At 34.8% G+C, this 27482-nt stretch overlaps 1 protein-coding gene across 5 annotated transcripts in view; it reads right to left on the reverse strand.

The window, feature by feature from the left end:
* ROBO2 (roundabout guidance receptor 2) overlaps positions 1-27482 on the reverse strand; it is a 630168-nt gene that overhangs the window by 90457 nt on the left and 512229 nt on the right. For all 5 annotated transcript variants that reach the window (XM_055125444.1, XM_055125442.1, XM_055125443.1 and 2 more), the window contains 7 exons: positions 25209-25333; positions 20508-20679; positions 15604-15809; positions 11914-11995; positions 11279-11441; positions 9496-9662; positions 5952-6073 (listed from right to left, as the gene is read on the reverse strand). In XM_055125444.1, coding sequence (XP_054981419.1) covers positions 5952-6073; positions 9496-9662; positions 11279-11441; positions 11914-11995; positions 15604-15809; positions 20508-20679; positions 25209-25333 — 1037 coding nt within the window. The remainder of the gene's footprint in view (positions 1-5951; positions 6074-9495; positions 9663-11278; positions 11442-11913; positions 11996-15603; positions 15810-20507; positions 20680-25208; positions 25334-27482) is intronic.

Here is a 27482-nt window from a genome sequence, read left to right on the forward strand (position 1 = left end):
AGTGAATGAGAAAGTGCCTCATTGTTTTGGCTCTGCTATAAAAACAGCCACAAAATAAATGGAAATGTAAAACATGGACTCCAGATTCACAGAAATCACACCCACAAAAGAGAAAAATATGTAAGCTAGTAATGACAAACTTATTGGGATGCAGAGATGGGTGTGACAAGAACCCTCTCCCAGCAGTGTTCCCAGACTACAAGTATGCCATTTTGATGTAACTTAATTTACTCATTTAAACTCAGTAACTTTTAAAGCCAGTTACTTCATAAGCATAAAGACTTTGATTCTTACCCAAACAATTCCCACATTTAGATGCAGCTCAAAAGATGTCTCAAACTCTTCACAGAACACAAAAGACTTTTAAAGTTGAGAATGAATTAAAAAAAAATCTGCTACTGAAGATAGAACTATTTCCTTGGTTTTGTTAGTTTTGTATCTGGTTGAAGACACTGAACTATTTAAGAGGCATGGCAGATCATTTTTCTTTGAAAAAATTATGAAGTCATTAAGCTCCCTTCATGAGAGCAAAAGAATGAAGCAATTCTATGCAGAATTCAAAATAAGTCAAAACAAAATTACATAAAAATGGATTTAGATACCATGTAATTAAAAAACCAGTTATTATAATCATATAAATGATATATTAAATATTGATATGAACAGTAATATTAAATATATTTAAATTTATATAATTATTTAAAGCAGTCTTACTTTAAAGTTATTAGCAAATTTTCTAATGTATAGCCAAAAATCTGACCAGACTCTGATTAAAAATGTAATAAAAGAGAGAATCTTGCCTGAACTTAGAGCTGAGCACTGATGGATTTGTCATACATAAACACACACACACACACACACACATACAACACACACATCAAAAATAAATTTTTAAATGTCCAAGCAAAGGAGTACATATCAATATCCCACCACTACAATAGCCCACCATTTCTTTTTTTTTAATCCTGTTTGTTTATTTATTTATTTATTTTTAATTAATAGTTTATTTTTAATTAGTGAGTCAACGTGAGGGTACAGTTACAGATTTATACATTTTTGTGCTCATGTTTCTCCCTTACAAAGTTCGATAACCCATCCCTTCACCAGTGCCCATTCTCCACCACCAGTAAACCCAACATCCCTCCCCCCCTCCCCAGTCCCGTCTCCCCCCACCCCACACTGCCACTATGGCAGGGTATTCCCATTTGTTCTCTCTCTCTGATTAGGTGTTGTGGTTTGCAATAAAGTAGCCCACCATTTCTTTAGACAAATTTTTTTTTGCATTTATTTTTAAAGTGAAAAACCACAAAAATAAGATTTAAACTTGGAAAATTAATTATTTAGGCTGGTGGTGCTCAGGATTTAGTCCTGGCTCTGCATTCAGGGATTACACCATCGAAACATCAGGGGACCACATACAGTACCAGGAATTAAACTCGAGTTGGCCACATGCCCTTCACACTATACTATGTCTCCAGTCTTGAAACTTAGGAAATCCTGTTGTTAAAGGTAAAGAGGCACGCAATATTGAGAACACTCTTCAACTTATCATAACTGTTTTCTTTTTCTAAAATTAGAAAAATAAACTAAACTGCCATAAATATCATCCTGGGTTTTTCTGTTTGGAGACAGCATGAAGTCTCCAATTTCCCCCCATAGAAATGTAGTTGAGTCGTGCTGCCATTTCTGTCATATGTGGATGGATTTTTTTATACTGATTTTTAACTTTTTTTAATTGAAGCACAGTAAGATACATAGTTATTACTATTTGGGTACTAACCCTATCATGGCAGAGCCTGGCAAGCTACCTGTGGTTTATTCGATATGCCTAGAACAGTAACAAGTCTCACAATGGAGACGTTACTGGTGCCCGCTCAAGCAAATCGACGAGCAATGGATGACAGTGATACAGTGATACAGTGATTAGTCATATAATGTTCCAATACTCATCCCTTCACTAGTGTACTTTTCCAATCACCAATGCACAAATGTCTCCAGTTTCCCTCTCGCTACCCCCGACTCCATGTCAGGCACTTTCTGTCTCTGTCTCTGTCTCTTGTCTCTGTCTTTCTCTTCTTTTGGGCATTAAGGTTTGCATACAGAAAAGTTACTTTGTATATACCTGTACCTATTTTCAACCCTCAGTTATGTCCAGAGCGATCATTTCTATCATTGTCATACTGGTCCCTTCTCTGTCTTAACTGCCCTTCACCCCAAACACACACACACACACACACACACACACACACACACACTCACACTGTTGCAAGCTTCTAACCATCCCATCTGTGGATGAAATTAACTCTTTGTCATTTATTGAATGCCCATTCATACGTGTAACTACCCCCAGCCTCATAGTCATGTCCGTCTGTATTACCTTACAACTACTAATGTCTCTTTTACCTAGATTTGTGTACTTCATATAATGCTTGTCTACATTTTAAGGACTAGTGGCCTCTCATAGTTGCTGCTTAATTGCATCTGTTCAGTAAAATAATTGCTAGATGAACTTAAAATTGTGAGAATAGAATAATTCTTTTCATTGTCTTATGCTCCATAGTGTCTTATACTTCAAACATAGCTAATTTACCATAAAAACATAATAAATGAAAAACATATGAATCATAATAACCAATTTTCTTTTCTCAAACCTTTTTGTTCAAGTAGTGGTGGCAATGGATAAACTAGTTATTTCCCTTGAGATTCTTACACTTAAAGAGGAGAAAATTCCAATTTTTCTGAGTCTTTAGTCACGTATAACAAAAACAACAATGATAATAGACATATAGCTATAAAATAATTCTAAATAATCTTTAAATTTAAGTGAAACACTCTAGTTATTTCCCAACTCAAAGAACCCTTTTCTTACACATAATAGATGCCACATACACATAAAAGTAAAGATGATTCTATAGTTCTGATAAGCATATGGGTTTTTAGATATTGTGAAAAAGAAAACATGGGTATATTTGAGGAGTCAGCACAAACTCTATTAAGCAGGGGTGAACATTATCTAGCTTATCTTAAAATGCACCTGCATAAACACAACACATACAAACCCTAATAAAATGAATATTATTCTTTATATAATATTTATTGTTTTCATTGCAGTGGTTTCCATGTGATCAAAACATTTTACCTTTTTAAATAATGTTGCCAGGCTGATATTTAATCATGTATAGTATTTTAGGATATATTAATATATCAGTGCATTCGTTAGAATAATTAATCTTAGTAATTATCAAACATTAAAATTATGCATATGTTAAAACTACTAAGATTAGTTCTGAGCATGTAAAAAGAATTGATCAACATTCATAGGTAAACATTCACTGTCACTGTCATCCCATTGCTCATTGATTCACTTGAGTGGGCCCCAGTAATGTGTCCATTGGGAGACTTGTTACTGTTTTTGGCATATCAAATACGCCACAGGTAGCTTGCCAGGCTCTGCCATGCAGGTAGGATACTCTCAGTAGTATGCCAGTCTCTTGAAGAGGGGCAGAGGAATCAAACCCAGGTCGGCTGAGTGCAAGGCATAAAGCTTTACCCACTGTGCTATATCACACCAACCCATTGGTAAATATTAAAATGACAAATGACAAATTTTTGGTGATTCCTTCTGTGAGAAACTATATGGAGATTTCTTTAAAAAGCTAAAATTGTAATTCTATATGATGCAGTAATACCATTTGAAGAATAGAAAAACATTTAATTCAAAAGAATATAAAAACTTCTATATTCAATATTAACTGGTGCTACTACTGATATAGTAGCAATATCAACAATAATCAAATCCAAATGCTTGTTGACAAATACCTGGATTTTTAAATACACAAAAGCACAGATACATTGCAATTTAGCAACTCAGTGAATTTTTCAGTACATAAAATAATGACATTTGAATCATAAAACTCAGTGTATAAATCTCAAAATAATCATTCTGTGTAAAAGTTTCCAGGTAAAAACAGATGCTGCATGATTCTATTTATTATGGCATTTGTTAAAGTTCTAGATACTGCAGTGGTAGCAATAAAAAGAGCACTGGTGGTTACCTGTTTGTAGAGTAGAGTGTAAAGAGATTTGAGAAGAAATCAAAAACCAAAAACATCTGTTAATGTTTGTTTGCTTTTAGGCCACACACAGCAATTTCATGGCTCATTCCCCTCTTTCTACGAGGATTGCTCCTGGCAGGGCTCAGGGAATAATGTCCTGCAGGGATCAAACTTGTATCTGCTAAGTGTCAGGCAACTGCCTTAATCCCTCTATCTCTCCATCCCCTAAATTTTTGTAGAAAATCTGGTAGTTACAAGACTGTTAGAAAAGGAAAGTGGGAGGAATATCAGTGGATATTTGGGGGGGGGTTGGAAAAAGTACCTATAAATATTGAAATAGGAAGATAGACTATTGCAATTATATACTTATTAATTATAAGTCAATGAAATTTTATTTTACTTTCAAATGACACTATCAAGAAATTGAAAAAAATCTCATAGACAGAAGAAACTATTTCAAACTATGTATCTGATAAGTAACTTCTAATATGTAAATTTACACATCTATTATAAGGCAAATCAGCCAATTTTAAAATGTAGAAAGATTTTGAATGGGGTTTTCTCTTAAGCTGTATCAATGTTCAGTAAGCACATAAACAGATGAAAAACATCATTATTTATTAATAAAGTAAAAGTCAAAACCAAAGATAGACTTTATACATACCAAATGACTGTAAGTAAAAAGAGAGTCATTAAACGTGTTGGTAGGGATGTGAAAAAAGTGGTAGAAGGATGAAAGAAACTAGAACTTTCAAACCTTACTGGCATGAATAAAACATAATCAACCACTTGGAAAAACAAACTTGTAGTTCATCAGAAACTTAAACTGAGAGTTACACAGTTTATCAATTTTTAGGAATATACAGGAGAAATACAGAAGAGCCTGGCAACCTCCCCCTGGTGTATTCAATGTGCCAAATGCAGTAACAATAACAGGTCTCATTCTCCTGATCCTGAAAAGAGCCTCAAATTATAGGGAAAGATGAGTAAGGAGAGGCTGCTAAAATCTCAGGGCTGGGATTAATAGAGGCATTACTGGCACCCACTCGAGTAAATGGATGGACAATGGGATGATAGTGATACAGTGATACAGTGATACAAGAGGAATAAAAACTTAAGTTCATTCAAAGTGTACACATGAATGTCAATGGTGCTATTTTTTTTTAATTTATTCTTTTATTGAATCACCATGTGGAAAGTTACAAAGCTTTCAGGTTTAAGTCTCAGTTATACAATGCTCAAACACCCATCCCTTCACCAGTGCACATATTCCACCACCAAGAATGGTGCTATTTTTATAGTAGACAAACGATACAATTTAAATATAGACAAACTTATTAACAGATGTAAGACATAAGCATAAAAGGGACAGTTTTGTAACAGAAAGAAACAAAGTACTGATACACAACAAAATGGATGAACTCAAAGACATTAACTTCAGTGAAAAAAGGCACAAACCTCAAGTAATGCATGATTACATTCTTATGAAATTAATAGCAAATCCAGTAAGTGAAATAATAGGTTTATAGTTTAGAAAGGCTACAGTAGAGGGGGTGGAGAGTGATTGCTAATGAAAGAGTATCATTTTGGACCATAAGATCTCTGAAATCATTGTAAAGATCACAAAACAAAATATGTGGAAAGAGTGCTGTGCTATGTTAATTCTGTCTCAGTGAGGCTGTTTCAAATGTCCAGAAATCAAAAATATGCCATTCTCTCTTGAATATATACATAAATAGTACACACTCACACAGACATATAAAATTGATTGCAGCATATTTCAAATTAACGGGTTGGGAATATTTCATTCCTTTTTCTTGGCCAGTTTCTCTGAATTTTCCATTCTCTTCGGGAATGTGCTCATAAAGGAAATGAAGAGAGCCATTGAAAACTTACCGTCCATGTGACTTGAACAGTGGTGGGAGTCAACACAACTGGGGTATGCAGACGGACAATGACATCCCCTAATTCCTTCTGTACTTGTCTGTGGTCCACTCCTTGTGCTGGTGGGCTGATATCTACAGGCAAAAACAATTTCCTTAGTATGATTACAATCATTGTATAGAAGCCATTATTATTTCATTAGAACCAATTTCAGAGAAACGAAGAAAATCCTTGTGACGAAAACATGAAAGTATATATACATGTTACCATTCTAGAACACAATTCTGAGATATTTATTTCCACTAAAATGTAGTGAAAGCATTTTAAGTTGACACCTTAATTTAAAAATGTCATTGTGAGAGAACAATTGTACTATTATTAAATAGCTAAATGTGTGCTTTATAATTTTTCTAGAAACACCAGTTATAAATATATATGTATATATAGGCATATTAAAGGACTTTTGTGTAACTAATGGTGTCATACCTCAAAATAACCATTTATAAATGTATTTAACCCTCTGTCCCAATTTGTGGAGTGTATGTTTATATTCTTTGACCTATTTTAGTCTGGGAGAATAAAAGGGAAAATTAAGGAGTAAGGAACAGTGGGGTGACTGGATAAGCCAATTATGTTGTTAATAATAAATTGAAGGTGAAAGGTGAAAAACTCCCACAAAAATTAATAAACATAATTTTAAGTGAACAATTTAGAATACTGATAAAATTTCTAAATATTTTACACTTCGAGCAGGACTCTGATACCTGACAAAAAAAGCAGCTATTTTGGGGGGAAGTGACATGTGAAAAGAGACAGAAGAATTTTGTTGTTGAACGATATAGTCTCAACCATGCATTGACATATCCTTTTATTTAAAATCCTCCTCAATATTACTCATTTGTTGAATAAATTGGTAGTTTATATTCCTGTGTCCACTAAGAAAAAGAGATACATTATAGACACCAACTTCATCAAAATGAAAACAGATACTGAATTTCACATCCACTCAAATTTCTTCATTTGATACACTGAAAAAAAGCTGAAATTGCTTTCTCTGCCTATATTCTAGACAGAAGGGAGTTCAATTTAAAGAGATATGTTTTGGGGCTAAAGCTGAAGGACAGTGGTTAGGGCACTTGCCTTGCAGATAGTTGACTTGGATTCGATCCCTAGCACCCCTATATGGTCCTCCAAACCCATCAGGATTGATCCCAGAGCACAGAGTCAGGAGTAAGTCCTGAGCACTGCTGGGTGTGCTTCTGGTACAGTGGTTCTTTTTCATTCTTGATTTTCCCTCTGTTTTCTCAGGATACAACACAATAATTCTACAAAACATTTTTAAGTGCATGTTTGTTTTCTGCCATGCCACGCCTTATATGGAGCCCACTAACTTAAATTAAGAACAACAGTAGAGTGTAATTTTTTCAATTTCATTTCAATTCTCATCATTATAATCAGCACAGCAAGATTTTACTGGATATAGAAAAAATATTCACTTATATTTACTGAATATATCATGGGCGATCTACCTATTTATGGTCAATTGTGAGCTTGATGGTACGAGTAATTCCTGCCTCACTAAAATAAATTACACTGGAAATCAATGATATTTAATACATTTGAAAAATAAAGCATCATACAATAAGCTGTTCTTTGAAAAGAAGCACTGAAGAATACCAAGATGTTGAAAGTGCGATGTCAAAAAATGATTCTGACATTCAGACACAAAACATGAGTTTTCCTATTAAATATCTGCTAAGAGAACATAAGTCTCTTGTTCTATATAGTTTCTCAACTGGAACCAGTCAGATTACAAACAACTTTTCATTAATCTTCTCTGACCTTTTCACTGAGAAGTTATTTTATGAGTCAAGATTTAGTGACTGGCATAGTTATTAAATGAGAGAGAAGGGTTTGCCCAATTCAATCACAACAAAATTCTCCCCCTTCCCCAATATCCCCCTGCACCACCTATTGTAGCAGCAACACATTAAAAAAAAAAAGGTTATTTCTATCCACCCATGCAAAAAATGATGCAGTACTAGCATTCCTTAACTTAAAACCATACACCTCTTCCTTTTTGAGTTCATTAAATTAATTTGCTCATTAAATTCACGCACGAAAAGCAATTGGATCTAGGCAAGCTAAAATATAGCCAGTTTCAGGTATTCAAATTCCTGGTTGTACACTTTCTTTCTCTTGAGACAGGTTCTTTACCTACAGGCCCTTTATCATCATGGAAAATTAATCACATTACTGTTTAGAGAACAATAGCAAAGTGGCGTTCTCCCCTCCCTTGACTGTCATCATGTCAGCAATGTTACAGAATCACGTGGGGACTTTATTTCACTGGATTCCTTTAAGGCACCCTTCTCGGTTATAATAGCCTGCTAGTTACTATCACTGAACTACATTGTAATTATAATAATATTTTATGGCTGCATGGATGCTTTTCATAGCATAAAATACTACTTTGAACTATATGTTGCTCAAAGTCTTTGCCATCTAAGAAATAATTAAGCCTTTCTCGGAACCCTGTGGGAAAACGTTTGCAGCAAATAGATCTACCACCATTTCTAGTTTATTAAATTCCCTTCATCTGCGACTGGGAAGGGAAGTTGCAATGGCTTGCCGCAAATTAACTCTTAGACTCTAGTAACTTCTTCATTTGAAGAGACGGTACTCTAAAAATGGAAGGCGCAAATCTCCTGTTTGCATCTGATTGTATTCAGGATTTTTTGTTTGTTTTCAGTCAACATAATCATATGCTGAGAGAAAACTTGATTTACTGCATTCTGAAACAAACAGTCCACTTGAACATCCATCTGGTTGCCTAAAATATACAGTGATGATGCTTGTTAAACCTGGGCTGTATCATGGACAGAGAGCTTCTGGTATGTGGTCTGAGAATCTGTGTCTTTCATGTGGTTTTCAGTGGTGCAGTCCTACTGGAAACACATCTTGACTTCTATGGGACTATCCAAATAGAATTCCCACACAATATTTTTCTTTTTTTTTTTTTTTTTTGCTTTTTGGGTCACACCTGGTTATGCACAGGGATAACTCTTGGCTCTGTACTCAGGAATCACCGCTGGCAGTACTCAGGGGACCATATGGGATGCTGGGAATTGAACCCGGGTCATCCACATGCAAGGCAAACGCCCTGCCATTGTGCTATTACTCCAGCCCCAAGATTTGCTATTTTTTAATCTGGAAAATTTATGCACAAAAGATCAATCTGTATTATGGCATAAATAGCGCCAAAGAAGTGGAAACATTGTGTTTTCTCTCTGATATACAATACGGTACTAAATGAGTAAAATTCCATAGGAATGCACTCAATTTTTATTATTATGTTTTACTAACTAGACCCTGAGAATTCCATAAAGAGGATGTGCCTCAATAAGATAAACTAAAAGCTTCCTTCTTTACCAGGTTAGGTGTCTAGTGAATTATTCTGAAAATAATTGCAGACACATTATTCCTAAAATTACTTTGCTCTTCATGCTCTCTTCTAGAACTCATTATGATCATCAACAAAACCTATAGGAATTACCTTGTGTGCGAACAGGATCTGACATAGGGCTTGGATCACTGAGGCCTTGAGGGTTGATTGCTCTCACCATGAATAAGTAGATTGTATTGGGTCGCAGTCCTCTCACTGTATAGAGGGTGCTCTTCACGTGGTTGGCCACTGTCTGCCAGCTATTGCTCACCGACTGGCTGAAACGTGAGCAGAAATTGCCTTTAAAGAACAGTCAAAAAGGCATGGGAGATGGAGTTTGGGTATCAATGACAAAGGTTAATGGCTGAAAATTAAACAAACACACACACACAAAACACTTGAAGTGTTCAGCCCAATAAATGAAACATTTGGATGATTTCCATTTATTCAACAATAAAGCCGAGCCCACCTAACGGAAGTGCCATGCACAACAAAATTAAACTCAGCCCCGAAGATGTGACAGCCCTTTGCTAATGCACAGCAGCCCACTAAATGAATACCTGTAAAAGGAACAGAGGCCAAGATCACAACATCAAGTTTATACAATAAATATGGTCCTCGTAAATGTATATATATACCTTGAAAAGAATTAACCTGCAGAAAGAATAAATGGACTACAGAGTAAATTATGCCAATACATTTTCCTGTTACAAGGTGTGTGTTCTTTTGCATCAATTCCACATGCAATATTATAATAGAGCCTTCTAAAACTACATATCTGTAAAAGAAGAAAGGAAGCATGTAATGAATATTTTCCCTTGGTCACATTGTTCATAAAATTGTACAATATACAGTATTGTGATTTCTCATCTAGAAATGGCAAAATGCTTCTGATGCTGCATGTGTAGACCCCCTTAACAGTCAGATACAACTGGGATACGAATCTAGAGCTTCTAATTCTGTCAAATCTGCTTTGTCTGGAATGGGAGGGATGTATTTTTTGGACCTGCAACTTATTTTGTAAGTCATCATTTGCAAAGCACGAGAGTCATGTGGGACAAAATTAATTTGAAAATTTAAGAGTATGCAGTGATCATTACTTAAAAATATCATTACCAAAATAGAAGGGATAATTTGTCCTTATGTTTAAAAATAACAATGGCTATCTCTATCTTTATAAGGACAAAGAGCAGCACATTAAAACTAAATATAAGCCAATTTTTTCATTTGCATAAACTTTTTATCAGAGTATCAAAAGACTATTTTAGAATTATTTGCTATTTTATAAACTATTTTCTCTTTCTCTCTCTTTTTGTGGCAGGTGGTGGTTAGAGTGACACCCAGAGGTAACCCCTAACCTAGATTGTCTTATTGATGACAGGCATTTCAAATCATGAATGGACATATCTTTTTCCTTTTAGCAATTAGACTTCATGAAATCAAATTTTTATCTGTAGATTTTAATTAACTCTATGTGTAATCCCAAAACACTATAATTGTTTTATCATAGTCTATTAAGAACACGTTTCTGCAATTTGACACCCCAATGAATGTTACATAACATACAAAGTACTTGGCCTTTGTATCTAGTTCTGATGCCTAAATTCTCATCTTAAGCCTCTACAACAGTTAGAATAAAGAGAAGAGCAAAGTGATTATGTCATAATATAGACCTAGGCATAAAAATGCATATTCCATATTATAATTGAATTATAAATAAGAAAAGTATGAATAAAATCTATTCTTAAAGTTAGTTGTAAATGATACCATTTAAGTTCACTGACTGGACATATCCTTAGGGATAAGAAAAAGGGGAAAAAAAAGAATAGCTCAAGTGGTGTATTAGGATAAGGTGCTAAAGCAAAAAGCCAATAGAAATCAGAAACTCTCATACCTGAAAGCTTCAATGATATATGCACTTGCTGGAAGAACTCCAGGGGTACCTGGTTGCCAGGATAGAGTGACAGTGTTCTTACTAACATCAGTGACCTGTGGTTTAGATGGTGGCCCTGGCAGGTCATTTAAATCATAATTTTTACTGATTGTTGCTCCAGATTCTAAGGGCAAAGAAACAGAAAAAATATCTTTCATGTTTTATCGTATACCTGGCAATATTGCTTAAAAGAAAGAAAATAGTTTAATTAAAATTTAAACAAAACAATGCACAATTCATGTTCATGAATCAAAGGGGTATGGTGAGTATTGTTTTCCCTACAGATTACGAAAGTTCACTTTTATCTAGGGTCTCTAGACTTTCTTACCAGTAGACAGAAAAAACATGTGACAAAGTTATCAGGGACAAACGTATCAAATTTCATCACTGTATCACAGCCATGGATGGATCAAGTTTCATTCATATATGTAATTTTTTTCTGCCAGTGATGCAGCAATTTGTAAGTGGCATAAGACATTTCTACACTGAGTGAATATAAAATCATGGTCTCTCCTTTACTTGGTATTTGATAATGAATTAATGACTAAAATGGCCATAAGACATATATTTTATTAACATAGATGCAACTTCCTCACCTGTCACATCCAGCACAGCACTCCAGGATGTCTCCCCACTTGAGCTTGTGGCCACACAAGTGTAAGTTCCAGTATCAGAAATCTGGGATGAAGAAAAGTCAGAGAATTGTTTTCACTCACTTATATAACAAGCCCAAACCCTCCTCAGCTTAGCAAACTTAACTTCTACAAATTTGACTGCTCTGTATCACTTGCTTGTCCAAATCATACATAAGAGTGATTTTTTTATATACATAAATATTAAAATTAATCATAATATTATTTTATCCATAAAGTGATTAACAGACGGCTCATTATATCTTTATAGACTTGTCCGGGAAACTTCTTTCCCATAACATCTTACCCTTTTAACTCCAATTTCTGGTAGGGCATCACGGTATCAGAGTTAAAGTTGCACAACTGACATCATATTTTTCCCGAAACTTATGACCTTTCAGAGATCAGGAATGTAAAGCTATACTCTTTATCTCCAACAGATTCTTTTTGTTTATGGATGATACCCAGACTTGCTGAGAGCTTAGTATTGCTTTATACTCAAGATTCAATCCTGGTGGGGCTTTATGGGGGCTAGGACTCACGGTGAGGTTGTAAGGCAAGTGCCTTACATGCTGCAGTATATCTTTGGCTCCAATAGAGTCTATTTCAATGGAGAAAATGAGGAAGGTTTTCTCAAAAGGAAACCATCATTCCCTTTTAAAAGACTAGCATTCATTTATTTTCATACTGTAGCAGTGTAGACACTTCATTAACCAGTTTAAATTTTGCAGATACCATTGTTCTACACTAGCACGCAACAGGGACGAATGGAGACATTACTGGCACCTACTCGAGCAAATCTGAGATCAACGGGATGACAACTAATACAAGTGACAAGAGATCATCAAGTTCTCTTTTACAAATGTACAGTGCCAAAATTTCTGCAATTAGACTTTGTCAAAGGCTCAAAGATCACTAAATGATACAACTCAAAAACCCATCCTTATGGTTAAACCAACTGGTGGAATCACATTGCAATCAGCATTTGCTCATTTTATTTTAGGGGTGAGAGAATTGAAACTAGAAAGAGAATCTGATGGCCAAGGGATCCAGAAAATGTGGAACTAAAGTTCTATGTTGAATATGACTTTTATTCTTTGAGGAAGAATGAGAATCTATTGACTATAATGTATGCTGCATTTTAAATATAAGTGTTTTCAAGATTTTAAATGTGTGTCAATAACTCACCTTTCCACAGTGAATTCTCAGGTAAACCATAAGTCCATGGACATTAGTGATCTTTCTCTATTTAATTGATTTTAAATGTTTTTTAACTTAAGTTGAAAATTATTATGTATTTTAACTAAAGTTGAAAATTATTCTGACTTCTCATCCTTGGCTATAAAATCTTTCTTACAATTTAGCGTTCTATTATACAAAGGAATGGGGACTAGTCATTGTAGAAAACCCATTGTTGCAAATGGAGCTGAGCACACATTATAGTCATTAGAAATCTTTGCATTTAAGAAACATCACTCACAAACTAAACATAATGAGCTGAAGTTGGGTTCTAATGGGATGTTCATTTGAATATGGTCTGTGAAAGGGTAAAAGATTTGCATTTTATTACAGCTGTTGAGCTGCGATGTAGTACTTGTTATTATGTGTAAATGCTGAAATAGGAGTATGTAGGTAATGCTTCTTAGCTGCATCTCCTTGTCATTGTGTGGAGAAGCAAGTCTGACATTAGCTGTGGTAGGTATGCTTTAATGAGTATTGAAATATTCTGGCTTCTCAAAAGTCACCAATTAGCTGGACTATGAAAACATAGTGTTCATCTTGCCACTTTTCCCCTTTTAGCATTAAGTACCTAAAAGAAATAGTGAGACACAAAGGAATATGACCTACAGAATCGCTCTTTTGACTATGAGTTAAAAACTGTAAAACACATTTCTATCTCCCTTTAAACACAGACATCTCAGAGGGGGAAAAAAATTATCTAGAGTTTGTCAAAGGCCTAAATCTCATTACTGAAAATCACTCTTCCATCACATCATCACCACCATATACATTGTTATCCCTTTAACACTTAAATAATGTCCTTTTGGTCACAAGAGCTTCATATCTTTTCCATCTATCTTCTTTTATCCATATAAATGTGCTTCAAAGGGAAATTAATATGCCGCTGCACTCTGACACCTACTTTTTTCCTTATGTCCTCAGGAACAGATATCTCAAAGAGACTACCCAGACGCCTGTCAGAGAATTCAAAGTTTGTTTGACATCATCAAACACCCACCTTTAATTACTTCTTTCAAACACTACTGGGAACCTTGACTATTCAAGTACACCCTTTAACTCAGTGGTAGAGTGAAGATGCATTAACCTTCATGACTCAAGTCTACCTTTAGCCCAGAGAGGTTAAATGGTTACACAGAAGAGACAGTAATTTTTTTAATGACTCCAATTATTTTCAAAGTAGATTAACAATTTGCAATCTGTAGAATGACTAAATATTTGGATTTATTTTTCTTTCAGTTGGACTATGCAGTATTGTTTTATTAATTTCATTTTATTTTAGTCACTGCGTTTTGCAGTTTCATATTACTGTCAATGATATGGTTTCATGCATACAATGTTCCCTCGCCATAATCCCTCTGTCCCCTCTTTCAGTATGTCCGTTTCCCTTCATCACTCTCCCTAGATCCCCCCTCAAAATTTCCCCCTCCTCACCTCACATAAACCATGTCTCAAAATTATAATAATAAAATAGAGAACATATATTAGCAAATTGAGTATTTATATATGAATATAAATTATGTGAAACATCCGTTGTATCTTTGTTTATGTGTGTCTGTATGACACAAATAGATATGTGATTACATTTCATTTGTATTATAAGGGAGAAACACGTAACACTGTGTTCAAAAAGTATGTGCAAAAAAAAATAATGCTTCCTCTTCTTCCCCTAACCTTTGAAAGGAAAAATTCAACATCCTATTTATATGCTTTTTGTTGTAGTTGTTTTGTTGTAGTGGTGTTCTCTTTTTTTTTTTTTTTAATTAGTGAATCACCATGAGGTACAGTTGCAGACTTACAAACTTTCGTGCTTGTGTTTCAGTAATAAAATGCTCAAGTACCCATCAGTTCCCATTCTCCACCACCAATGATCCCAGTATCCCTCCCATTCCCCCTTCTAATCCCCCACTCCATCCTACCTCTGTGGCAGGGCATTCCCTTTTGTTCTCTCTCTTTTTTTGGATGTTGTGGTTTGCAATAGAGGTATTGGGTGGCTGTAGTGTTTGCTCTATAGTCTACTTTCAGAGTGCATCTCTGATCCCAAGCGGGTCCTCCAACCACACTTTACCTGGTGTTCCCTTCTCTATCTGAACTGCCTTTTCCACCAGCACGTGGGCCAGCTTCCGAGCCGTGGAAGTGGTGCTCTATTTCTAACTAGATACCATGTACTACTAACTATTCTTCCCTAGTAATGTTCCAACAATTTACCTTCAGGCACCATTTCATCAACCAACTTCATTCTGATTCTTATTCCCAATCCTTTGACTACTGTCCAATGTCCCCAAATCTTAGCACAGTGCTTCCCACCTGGAGCACAGGCTCATTATATTTCCAATATTTTAAAATCACATATTTTCCCCTAGGACAGTGCTTCAACAGATAGGACAATCAGACTAGAAGCCAACTATTACTCACCCGTAAATTTTTAATCTGCAGCGTTCCTTGTTCTTGTATAGTTGCTCTTGGATCTCTACCCAGAAAAGTAAATCCTTCCTTTAACCAGCTGATTACAGGAAGAGGATCGCCAGTTGCTTTACATTTTAGCAATGCTGTACCATCTACTGCTAATGTTTGATTTGCTGGTCCTTGTAGAATTATGGGTGGGGGTCTATCTGTTAAAACTAAAGGAAAAGATATATTCAAAATATTTTAATTTCTTTGAAATTCAGTAATATTTTATACCTACTGCTGAAACTAAGATTAACACCCCTGAGTCTTACACATTACTTATAATGTATTCTGTAAAATTCATATCTATAATTTATTTACCATTTATATGATTAATAATGCATTAACACATAATATGCTGAGGCAAAATATGCTTCAAAAATTATTATGGATTATCTATAACTAAGATGATTATATTATACCTTCTCAGATTTTAGAAAGGCTTAGAATCATCAGAGTTTGAACAAATTAAAATTAAAATGCAGGGAACTTGTGACAGACACAAATGTCCATTGAACCTTCCATATATATGCACATATATATTTATTAAATTAATATGTAGAGCATAATTTAGATAAAGTCAATTTATACTTTTGCTTTTGCTATACACATTATATATAATGCCATTCATTAAAGCACCAAACATATCAGTTTAATAATTATGAATTTTCCTCTACATATGTGATATATATTTCTACATATATTTCTACATATACATTTGCTAACGGAGTTCACAGTTTTTAGAGAAGAAAATTATCTTTATGAGCCCATGTAAAGACCAAACAAATTCAATATAAAATAAAGTTACAATAAAATCCCCCGTCTGAAAAGATATAGTGAACTCCTAATAAACTTACTCCTATCACATCAAAATATATACTAACATGTATGCCTTATACCTGTAGAAATATTATTAAGCTAAATAAAATGATAACAATCTTCTTTGTATATTGTTTAAACCACAAGTTAAACATCTATTTCACTGATTTTTTTTGGATTTCGTGCATCTGAGAAATTTAAAAATATATTAAAAATGTTAAAATTTAGTATTGTGACAATTCTTTGTTTGTGTTTAGGGGGGTGCAACCAGTGGTATTCAGGGCTTACTCCTGGCTCTTTACACAGGAATCACTCCTGGTGGGCTCTGGGGACCATGTGGGATGCTGGGGATCAAACTTGGTTTGGATGCATACAAGGCAAGTACCCTGCCCAATGCACTATTTCTCTGGCCCAATTCTAACATATTTGGAAATAATTTTGTGTGTTGATATTCATCTAAATGTTTCATGAAATTCATTATTTATAAATCAAGAATAGAAGACTAATTTATAGGCCATTAATAATAATATTTAAGTTTAATGAAAACTAAATAGGTCTGCACTACCTGAATAAAAACTATTACATTTTACATAATTTTGCTACTTTGTTTCAAATTCAATATGTATATAGAATTCATGAATGCTTTTGTTTTTATATTCTGAAAATCATTAGCTAGAGCCAATGGCATCTACTTCGTTTGTTATTTTTTTAATTGCACAAATGAGTGGCTTGTGGTATTTAAAATGAATATGATCAATAATAAAATTGAAAATCTCCTGGCCAGAAGCATTGTTCAAAGATGTTATGAGTGAGAGAGAACCATGAGTTCCTATGACATGAAGGGCAAAGATTAAATATACACTGGGTTTCCAACAATTTGTGAACAACTCCACAACTTTCTCTATGCATTTTAAGTCCTCAGTAAACTATTCTGGAAAATCATAGTGTGACATTCATTGTCAAAATAAATAAATTTTTTCTTCTCTCTGGAACTTTTGGGATTCTCTTTACCTTATTCATTTACTTATCATGGTAATTTTCTAATTCTATATAAGAAAAAAAATGGCTGGGGCATTGGGAGGAGAGAAAGATTAATGCAAGTAAAATAACAGAAAACTCTTTAAAGAGATATTTTGTAACACAATTTAGTATTTTAAGTATTTTAGTCCAATCCATAATCAATAAAATTGTCACCTCAGACATTTTACACATATTATGACATCAATATTAATGTACAAAATTGAGCAAAACCTGAATCATCAAAAAGTGGCAGTTCATTTTTAGAAATTCATTAATTAAAAATGTCTTGCATGTTAGCATGTATATTTAAGTCTTCAAGTTAGATTTTTTAACTATGAAAATCAATGTCTATGTAACTTTCCTCCAATGTTTTAGCCAAAGGAACTTGACTTTGTGATTGCATCCTTAAGTAAAAATCAATAGAAGAATTGATATTCAAGCTAGCCGTAATAAATGTTCAGAGCCATCTCAGCTATCATACTCAAAATTTTTTAATCACAACTCATCTAGAAATGAGGGTATAGTAACCAGTTTTTGAAAACAATTCCTCAACAAACATATATTCCTGAATAACGTATTTTCCTTGTAAAAGGAATAATTCTGAATTATCTGATGAACTTGATATGTTTAAATCCACTTGGGTTATCAAATGTGTTACTTTTCTAGACAACTATTTTTATTTCTTAATATTAACTTACAGTATTTTTAAAATCCAGGGTTTTCTTCATACTTTATATTTGAATAATTGTATAATTGCATTTTGGAGGTGGGGCACAATCAGCAGCGCTCAGGAATTACTTTTGACTCTATACTTAGTGATCATTTGTGGTGGAGGTTGAGGGACCATATATGGGGTGAAGGGGATTGAACCCGTGTAGGCTGCATGTCAGATAAGCACACTGTCTGCTACACTCTCTCTCCAGTCTTGCCCATCAGATCAAAACCAAATCTCCAATGCCCTTCCACTATCAAAAGACCTCTCTGGTTGCTTTTCTGCAGCAATTTTTTTTCAGTTTCATTTTGAATTTTTATCGATACCTTATTTTACAAAATGCTCTATATAGCTGTGCAGCAAAGTTTTTTTTTCTTCTTTGGGTCACACCCAGCGATGCTCAGGGGTTACTCCTGGCTCTGCACTCTGGAATGAATCCTGGTGATCCTTGGGGGACCGTATGTGATGCCCAGGACTGAGCTCAGGTCAGTTGCATGCAAGGCAAACATCCTACCTGCTGTACTACCGCTCCAGTGCAGCAAAGATTTTAAGCATTCTGTTTGGAATGTTCTTCAGTAGCATAGACTAAACTTAAGCATTGGTCAGAATATTCTTTATAACAAATGTAAGTACTTGGAGATGTTTGTTGACAGTAATGCTTTTAAGAACTTTTCACAAGACTATGAATTTGGGGTGGAGAGATAGTATAGCAAGTAGGGTGTTTGCCTTACAGGGGGAGGGGGGGCCGAGAGGGGTACAGTTCCATTTCCATCATCCATATGATCCCCTGAGCCAGTGCAGAACCAGGAGTAAGCTCTGGGCAAACTCAGTGTGGCCCCCAAATCCCCCAAAAAATAAAAATAAAAACTTAATGTTTTTCTCATTGTTTTTGAAGAAAGCAAGGTATAAAGAATCAATTATTTTTTCCCATACAAGGAACTGATTTTTCAGCATGGTGACCCAGGACCCTAACTTCCTGTTCCATAGCAGTAAATCTGCAGCCTCAGTCAGTGTGGACATTAACGACTGAGTGTGCTATAAGTAATGTCTGTCTGTTCCATTTACCCTGGTTCCTTGTGTGGTGCTGAATCAGGCAATGCCATGGGTAGCCATTTAAAACAATTGCCTTTCTATTCATTTTAAATGACCATTTAATCTACATGTAAATTTGAATTGTGTGAAAATGCATAAAATTTTGCCAGTAGTGAATCAGTGAAATCATGATCTAAATCAAGCTCTTCTGTCTCATAAAATGGCATGGTGGGAGGTGATCCTAAAACTCACAATACGATAAAGCAAAAGGTACTTTTATTTATTATTTATTTTTTTGCTTTTTGGCTCACACCCAGAGATGCACAGGGGTTATTTCTGGCTCATGCACTCAGAAATTACTCCTGGCAGTGCTCGGGAGACTATGTGGGATGCTGGGAATCGAATGCAGGTAGGCCGCGTGCAAGGCAAACACCCTACCTGCTGTACTATCGCTTCAGCCCCACCAAAGGTACTTTCAAAATACTAAAGAACAGGGTTGGGAGCAATAGAACAGCAGGTAGGACTCTTGCCTTGTATGTGATTGACCCTGGTAGCTCACACAGTCCCCTCAACCCACCAGCAATGATTTCTGAACTCAGAGCCAGGAGTAAGTCCTGAGCTCTGCAGTGTTACACAAAAGCAACTTCCCGCCGCAAAAAAAAAAAAAAAAAAAATTCAAAGAATAGGACTTAAGTTTATGCTCAAAAGTTCATAAATCTAAAATCTCCCTCTTACAATGTGTGATAAATAAGTTTCAAATGAAAGAGTGTGAAGAGGTATGAATCATTTTAGTTTTTGTTATAAATCATGTGCCTCAGTTAAAAGATTTGTAATGCCTATGAAAAATAAGAATGTTAACTTCCATAGTTATAAAGTTAATTAAACTTAAAACTAAAACTTAACTAAAAACTTATCTCTCTACTGATAATATAATAGAGGATACCTTCTTTTTAAAATATAATTATTAATATCCATTAGGATAATCATGACAGTATAAGACTATTTATATATATCTATATAAAGTAAGACTATGAAACCACCCATTTAGAATGTTCATCAGTGTATTTTTAGAATAAAGTAGATCGCCTTGGATATTCTCCTATAGTACCTTTTAAATTGGGGAGATTTAGAAAGTACTGAAAATATTATTTTACCTAGATTTAAACTTAGAAGCTAAACATTCATACAAATGACAAAACTAGTAATTCAGAAGATTCCATGAATTTACTGTGGATCCTGAAATAGAGATCATTAATGGCCTCTGACAAATCTAATAATAATATCGCACCATCAGTAACTTCCAGTTGAGCTTTGGCTAAAATGCTTCCTGCCACCGTTAGCGCCTGGCAGATATAATAACCAGCATCAGAACGCTGAATGTTGGTGATTGTGAGATCTCCTTTTGGTGACACAGAGCATCTACTGTTGGGTTGCTGGGGCTGGTTTGGGAAAAGCAGGTTCTGTAGAAGCAAACAAAATAATATCAGTATCTTACAATATTCTCATCTGTAAAATGGGCCAATACTGCTAGCAAACTTGACCTGTCATTGCATGATTGTGAATTGTTATACTAAGCTCTGTGTGTTTTACAAACAACACAGTAAGAAATCCAATAAAGGACGTGAAACTATGTTTTCTGATTGCTTAAGATACTTTCTGAATTTACTTGTTTTTCTCAAAAAGCTGTTTCAAGTGTGTGATGGAGACTGACAGTCAAATAGGCTTCTGTTGTAAAGTTATTGCTGATCTTAACAGCTTTGAAAGAAGATATAAACGAATGTTAGTCTATGGAAGAACAAGCAAATCATTTAAAATACAAGAATATATAGAATTGTTCTAAAATATGTACATGAACTTAAAGAACTTCACAATATAATTGTATTTGAATTAAAGTGCTTTAGTTGCTTTATTTTATTCTGTATCAAATAATAAATACAAGTCATGTAATATGAATTAAGAAAATTTTATGACAGCAGTAATATTAACTTGGATGACCTATGGTGGCTTGCTGTTGTTCAATTAAGGAAAAGATTTGGGTATAATAAATCATATTGAGATATGCTTCCAAGTTGGATTGTAAATAAGGACATATCAATTTTTATGTTGTATTTACTTACAAAAAAAGAACATTATAACCCTCTGGGATCTGTTTCTCGATATAGTAATTAATTTTCCAGGTTTGTAATTAAACAGTTTCAATACGTTACAATCATGAGGTAATAACATTCAATTAAAGGCATAAGACACATTTTCACCTTAAAATGTTTTTTACCCTTGAAGTAATACCAATGGAAGAGGATAAAATAGGGTATTAACACTTTTCAATTACGCTAAATGACTTTAATCCTGCGAATGATGTCCTACTTTAATTAGAAGCTCTTCTCTTTATTGCAACATGATGGATGCCCACTTTATTAGATTCAAGTGTGACACTATAAGCCCACTTTACATAAACATTACCGTGTTATTAAACCCTTTCTAAAAGAAGCAATGTTTGCTAGCATGTCAGGAACATAATTTCAAAATGCAATTGCCCTCTCCCTTATAAAATTTGTATTACCGAATAAGACTAGACATTTTCATACATAGGAACCATAACTTGAGAACCTGCTAATTCTCCTGCAATGCCCAAATATATTACTGAAATAAACCATCTAAAAGAGAAGGGGCTAAATTTTAAAGGCTCTTAAAAATGATACAATAACTCAAAGTGTGCACTTTCCTACAATTAGCCATTAGAACACTAATTTACATAGCACTAATACATCAGATGGGCTTAATTCTCTCTGGGATCCCTTCCTCTACAATGTAATATCAGAACACCTTCTAAATGATTCGCTGACATGGGAAATGGCATATGATTGAGGTTAACCCATCATCTTTATTCTCTGCTTGTATGACATAGGCAAAAGAAAATGGATTGCAAGCAAAACCCTGGGATTCTATAAGCTCTTTTTTTGCCTTGAAGTGCCTGGGTATTCTATTAGTGCTAATTGGCATTATTAGCACATATTGAGGAATATGGACCATTAAGTCCAAGCTCTTAACTCTTTCTATAGATGAATAGTCATAGATCACTGTAAAAATTGGATACTGGAGACAGTAAGACAATTTATTTTTCCTAATATCCTAATTCATGATTTGAAAACTTGCACTTTGTTCAATCACCTCTCTTTTGTTCACACTCTTTCTCTCTCTCACTCCTACTCTCCGTAAAATAAGACAAACAGTAAATATCACACACACACACTCTCACTCACACATACACACACACACACACACACACATATATACACACCCCTAAAATAATGCATACCTAACTCAGAAGATTGTATTAAGTATCTGGAATTAAATGTTATTTTCCAAATAACATAAAATGTTTATCTTAATGCCATTTGTTTCTTATTTATTTCAATACCATAAAAAAACCTAACCTGTGATGCTTGAGCATCATGTTTATTGAGTTAATGATATAATTATATGCAGTTTCTTATATTTCCTTGAAGTTATTTTAGGCCATGAAATTAATATTTGATAGAGCTAAATATAAATAATAGGACAGATTATGACAGAATTAACTCATTGAATAGATTTAGAATTTCATATAAAATAATCAAATTTTAGACTTTTATAATTATTATCAGTGACATAACATTTTACTTGGCCCTCATGATGTGTAAAGCACATTTATCTATAAACTAATTTAGTCATGTTTTCTTTACAAATAGTAAAATTTTCTTATTTCCCATATCTTATATTAAGAAATTAACATCAATTAAGTTAAATAGCATTATAAAGTTTGCACAATTCATATGGGCTGAAATGACTTCAAATTCTCTCTTTAAGTTGTATGTGGGGTGGGGAGAACTTAATTAATTAAATTATACAACTTTACATTCACTTTAGGGTTTGGAATATTTCGCCCCAAAGCAAAAATTAAGTAAAAATAGGAAGAAAATATATGGATAAAAATAGATTTATTAGTTATTAAACAGTTTTAAAATGATTTTGGAACTAAACCTGGGATAATTCTGATGCAGGAACAAAACTGGCCATCATTTCAATTTTTTTTCTCCATTGCTACATTCCAGCCTCCAAATAATAGAGCAAATGAATCCAATCAAGGTAATTTAGAAAAGAAAGAATGTTTGCCAATCAAATTGTGTTATGCTGCTAACTTGTAGTAATCTAAGGGCAAATGGAAACCCAAGACAATAAGACATAACAACTGAGAATAATTTCCTGTCCCCCCTCTCTACTCAGGTCATAATAGTGTTGAGAGGAATCAAGAAATTCTAATCAACAGCTTCTTTTAATGCTTTCAAAAGCTTCCTTTTTGAGTGTCAAGTTTTCAAATATCTTGGGCCTTTAAATCACTGCTTCCATTATTCCTGAGGACATTTTTCCCAGACTTTAACTACAGAGGATGCTTAGAACACTAGCAGTCTATTCCTGAGAATGAAACACTTCATCGCACAATATTCTAGAAAGCCTAAATAAAAACAAACAAAAAGTGAAAACCTCGAGGTCTCTTAAGGGTGTACAGATACATTTTAAGACAAATTTCTGATTGAGTTGAAGCTCTCAATTCTATTCATTGCTTCAGAGCCTAGAGATCATGCTTTTCCAAGATTGAGATCATACTAATGAGAAAAATCATAAATCTATTGACTTTCAGCAGAGTCTGAGAAGCGAAACTTACCAGAGACATGCCGAGAAATCAAAACAGGGCACAGCAAAGATCAGAAACACGTAGGTTATTTCTCTTACAAAACATATTAATTTCTTTCTATTTCTACTAGGAAGGAACCCAGGAGAAAACTTACACATAAATGGAAGGAAGCTTAATTTGATGAGTTATTAAGACTATATATCTATAGAGGAAGGACTAGAGCGATAGCACAGCGGGTAGGGCATTTGCCTTGCACACTGCTGACCCAGGTCCGATTTCTCCGCCCCTCTTGAGAGTAAGCTACCGAGAGTATCTCATCCGCATGGCAGAGCCTGGCAAACTACACGTGGCGTATTTGATATGCCAAAATCAGTAACAAGTCTCACAATGGAGATATTACTGGTGCCTGCTCCAGCAAATCGATGAGCAATGGGATGACAGTGATACAGTGATCTATAGAGGAAATTGAAATTTATTTCCAGGCCAATTCATAATGGATTTTCTTTTTCACTGTTTTATCAAAACTTTTCTCTGTACTTTATATGTGTTAACTTGCTTATTTATCCAAATGAGGCTTAATGTAAGAAATCATCATTATGTGTCTTTTCAGGGACTTTCAATAGCTAGAGTTTTTTTTTTTTTATTATTAAACTTTAGAACTCCTTTCTTCATTATGCTCTATGTTCAGTGCCAGACCTTTCCACTTTTCATTACTTTTGGTTTGTTTGTGGTCACACCTGGCCTTGTCAGGGGCTAATTTTTGCTTCGTATTTTTAGGATCAGGCTGGAGCGATAGCACAGCGGTTGGGCATTTGCCTTTCACGCCACCGACCCCTGTTTGATTCCTTCGCCCCTCTCGGAGAGTCCAGAAAGCTACTGAGAGTATCTAGCCCACGCGGCAGAGCCTGGCAAGCTACCTGTCCGTATTGGATATGCCAAAAACAGTAACAATAAGTCTCTCAATGAGAGACATTACTGGTGCCCGCTCGAACAAATCGATGAGCAACGGGATGACAGTGACAGTTTATAGGATCACTTTTTGTGATACCTGGGGGACGCGGGACCGCTACAGTCCTGGAGATCAAGCCCAGGCCTTGAACATACTAAGCTTGTGCTCACCTCAGTGAGTGATATATCTTCAACCTGCTATGGCATTTAGAAAATTAACACTGAAAAACAAAGATTGTTGTTTTAAGACATCCTTTAAAATACACCAATTTAGTATGGTAAATACCAACATCCATATAAATTAAGAGCGATACCTGAATATGAAATGAGTTAAAATATTTCAGCAAAATGGGCCAGACTTATACTCACCTGGCTACCTTCTTTCTGCCAAAACACAGCAGGCTGTGGGTTTCCTTTGGTTTCACAAGGAAATGTCACTGTTCGACCTTGAGCAACAATCTGATCTCTTGGCCTAACCACAAATTGTGGAGGAGCTATAATTCAAAAAGCAAAGAAAGTGAGTAAATATCAGCCAGTGACAAAAATATATATATATATATATATATTAAAGGCAGCATCTATATTAGTTGGATTGCTCAGGAGCATAGAGAGGCTAAAATTTCTAATTATTTTTTATGTTTCTCAACTGACAACAGAGAAGGGGGCATAGACTAGTCTACCAAATAAAAACTTTTAGAAACAAAATTGAAATGCTATGCAGCAGAATTTCATAGCTCATGTGATTCCCAGTTCATATCTTGCATAGGAAAATAAATTTCTCATGATTTTCAAGCATATTTCACCAAAAATTAGTCTCCCAATTTGAGTTTTAATAGATAAGCATAGAAAAGAATGACTCCCTTGGACAGACATCTGTCACCTAACAAATATTCCTTATTTTTGTAGTATTTTTGGCACTTTGTAGTAAGTATCGTAATACCAGAAGTCATAAAATAAGATCTCTACTGTCAAGGTAATTTTATCTAGAGTTAAAAGGTTGAAAATATTGAAGAACTGAAGAGAACAAGAGAGAACTCAGAGGGCCAGAGAGACAGTTCATCATCACAACAAACTGGTGCTTTGCGTGCTGAGTTGGTCCTTGGCACCACATGGTTCCCCAGCCACTACAAGGATCAACCCTCAAGCATAGAGCTGAGAACAGTCCTGGGGCATTGATAGGCGTATCCCCACCCCTCAGCCCCCAGCAAAGAAAGAGAACTAATAATATAATGTATGGATCTGTTTAATTCATTTCATTTAGAAAAACAAACATTAGACTAACGGTTTCTGCGAGCAAACCACCACAGATTAAAGATAGAGAGGTAAAATGCCTTTGTCTCATAAGTATAAAGGAATTCATAGTCTAGCAGAAAACACAAAACAGGATGTTGTCGCAACAAACAAACAAAAAATATGCAGCAGTTGTCTGAGACTGTGGCAAGTTCAGTGACAGAAGTGTACAGTGGAACAGTTTTTTTAAATGATCACCGAATCACTGTCATCCCGTTGTTCATCTCATCGATTTGCTTGAGTGGGTACCAGTAACATCTCCATGTGTCCTTGTTGTGTACTAGTGTAGCCTGATGGCATACTAGGGGCTCTTTCAGGGTCAGGAGAATGAGGACCATCACTTGTTACTATTTTTGGCATATCAAGTACACCACGGGTAGCTTGTCAGGCTTGTCAGGGCAGCTTGTACGGGCAGGATACTCTTGATAGCTTGCTGGGCTCTCCAAGAGAGACGGAGGAAATAGTATATTTAAATGATAGTACATATAACATATGTGGTAAGAAATTAGAAAGAGGGCTTACTTTGTAGTTTGATTACCACAAATTAGTTTATGCAGTGACTATAATAGACACAATGAGAAAAGATAACATACATTGCAGGAGAGAAATGAACACATTTTCAGCAAGTTTTATACTAAGCATAGTACAAAAAGCAAAGACACATTTGGTATGCAGATTATACTGTGGTTGGAGGTATTTAAGAATTTAAGAATACATTCAGAAGCGAAAAAGAAGGATAGATATGAAACAAAATTTGGAGAAGATTTAACCCTTAATGAATGTAAAATGGATGGGGATCAGAATAGGGCTAGTTAAATAAATAGGAAGGATGCTTAAAAGAGTACCAAAATGGTGTATGTTAAGAAAATGGAAACTATTCATAATTCCAGTAAAAAGAAAATAATAAAATAGTGTTAAGGAGCATCATATTTAAGGCAGGGTTTAATATGAGAGAGAGAGGGCGGGGAGAGAACAAAAGAACAACTGGGAGATTTCTCAAAGGTATCTTCTTTATTAAATCCCACTGCTGTTAAAGAGAAAAACAGCATGTCTATTCTATAACTTTTCTATTCTTGCAATTCCACATTAACTGGTTGTTTACACTACAAATCTAATTCAGGAAAACCTATACCTTGATTTCAATAATTTAACCTGCTGTACATGTGAAATCATACAAAGAATTCCAAAGGATTCTAAGAGTAAACAATGTTCATTAAGTTCATTAAGGTTTCACCCAGAAACCTTTCAAAAAAGAAACTTAAGTGCAGACCCAAGAGAAAACATAGATTACTTCAAACACAGAGCCAAAGCCTTAGCCTCTAAATAATGCTTGAAACAGCAGCAGTATATTAA

This window comes from Sorex araneus, chromosome 2 (assembly GCF_027595985.1).
Source record: "Sorex araneus isolate mSorAra2 chromosome 2, mSorAra2.pri, whole genome shotgun sequence".
NCBI lineage: Eukaryota > Metazoa > Chordata > Mammalia > Eulipotyphla > Soricidae > Sorex > Sorex araneus.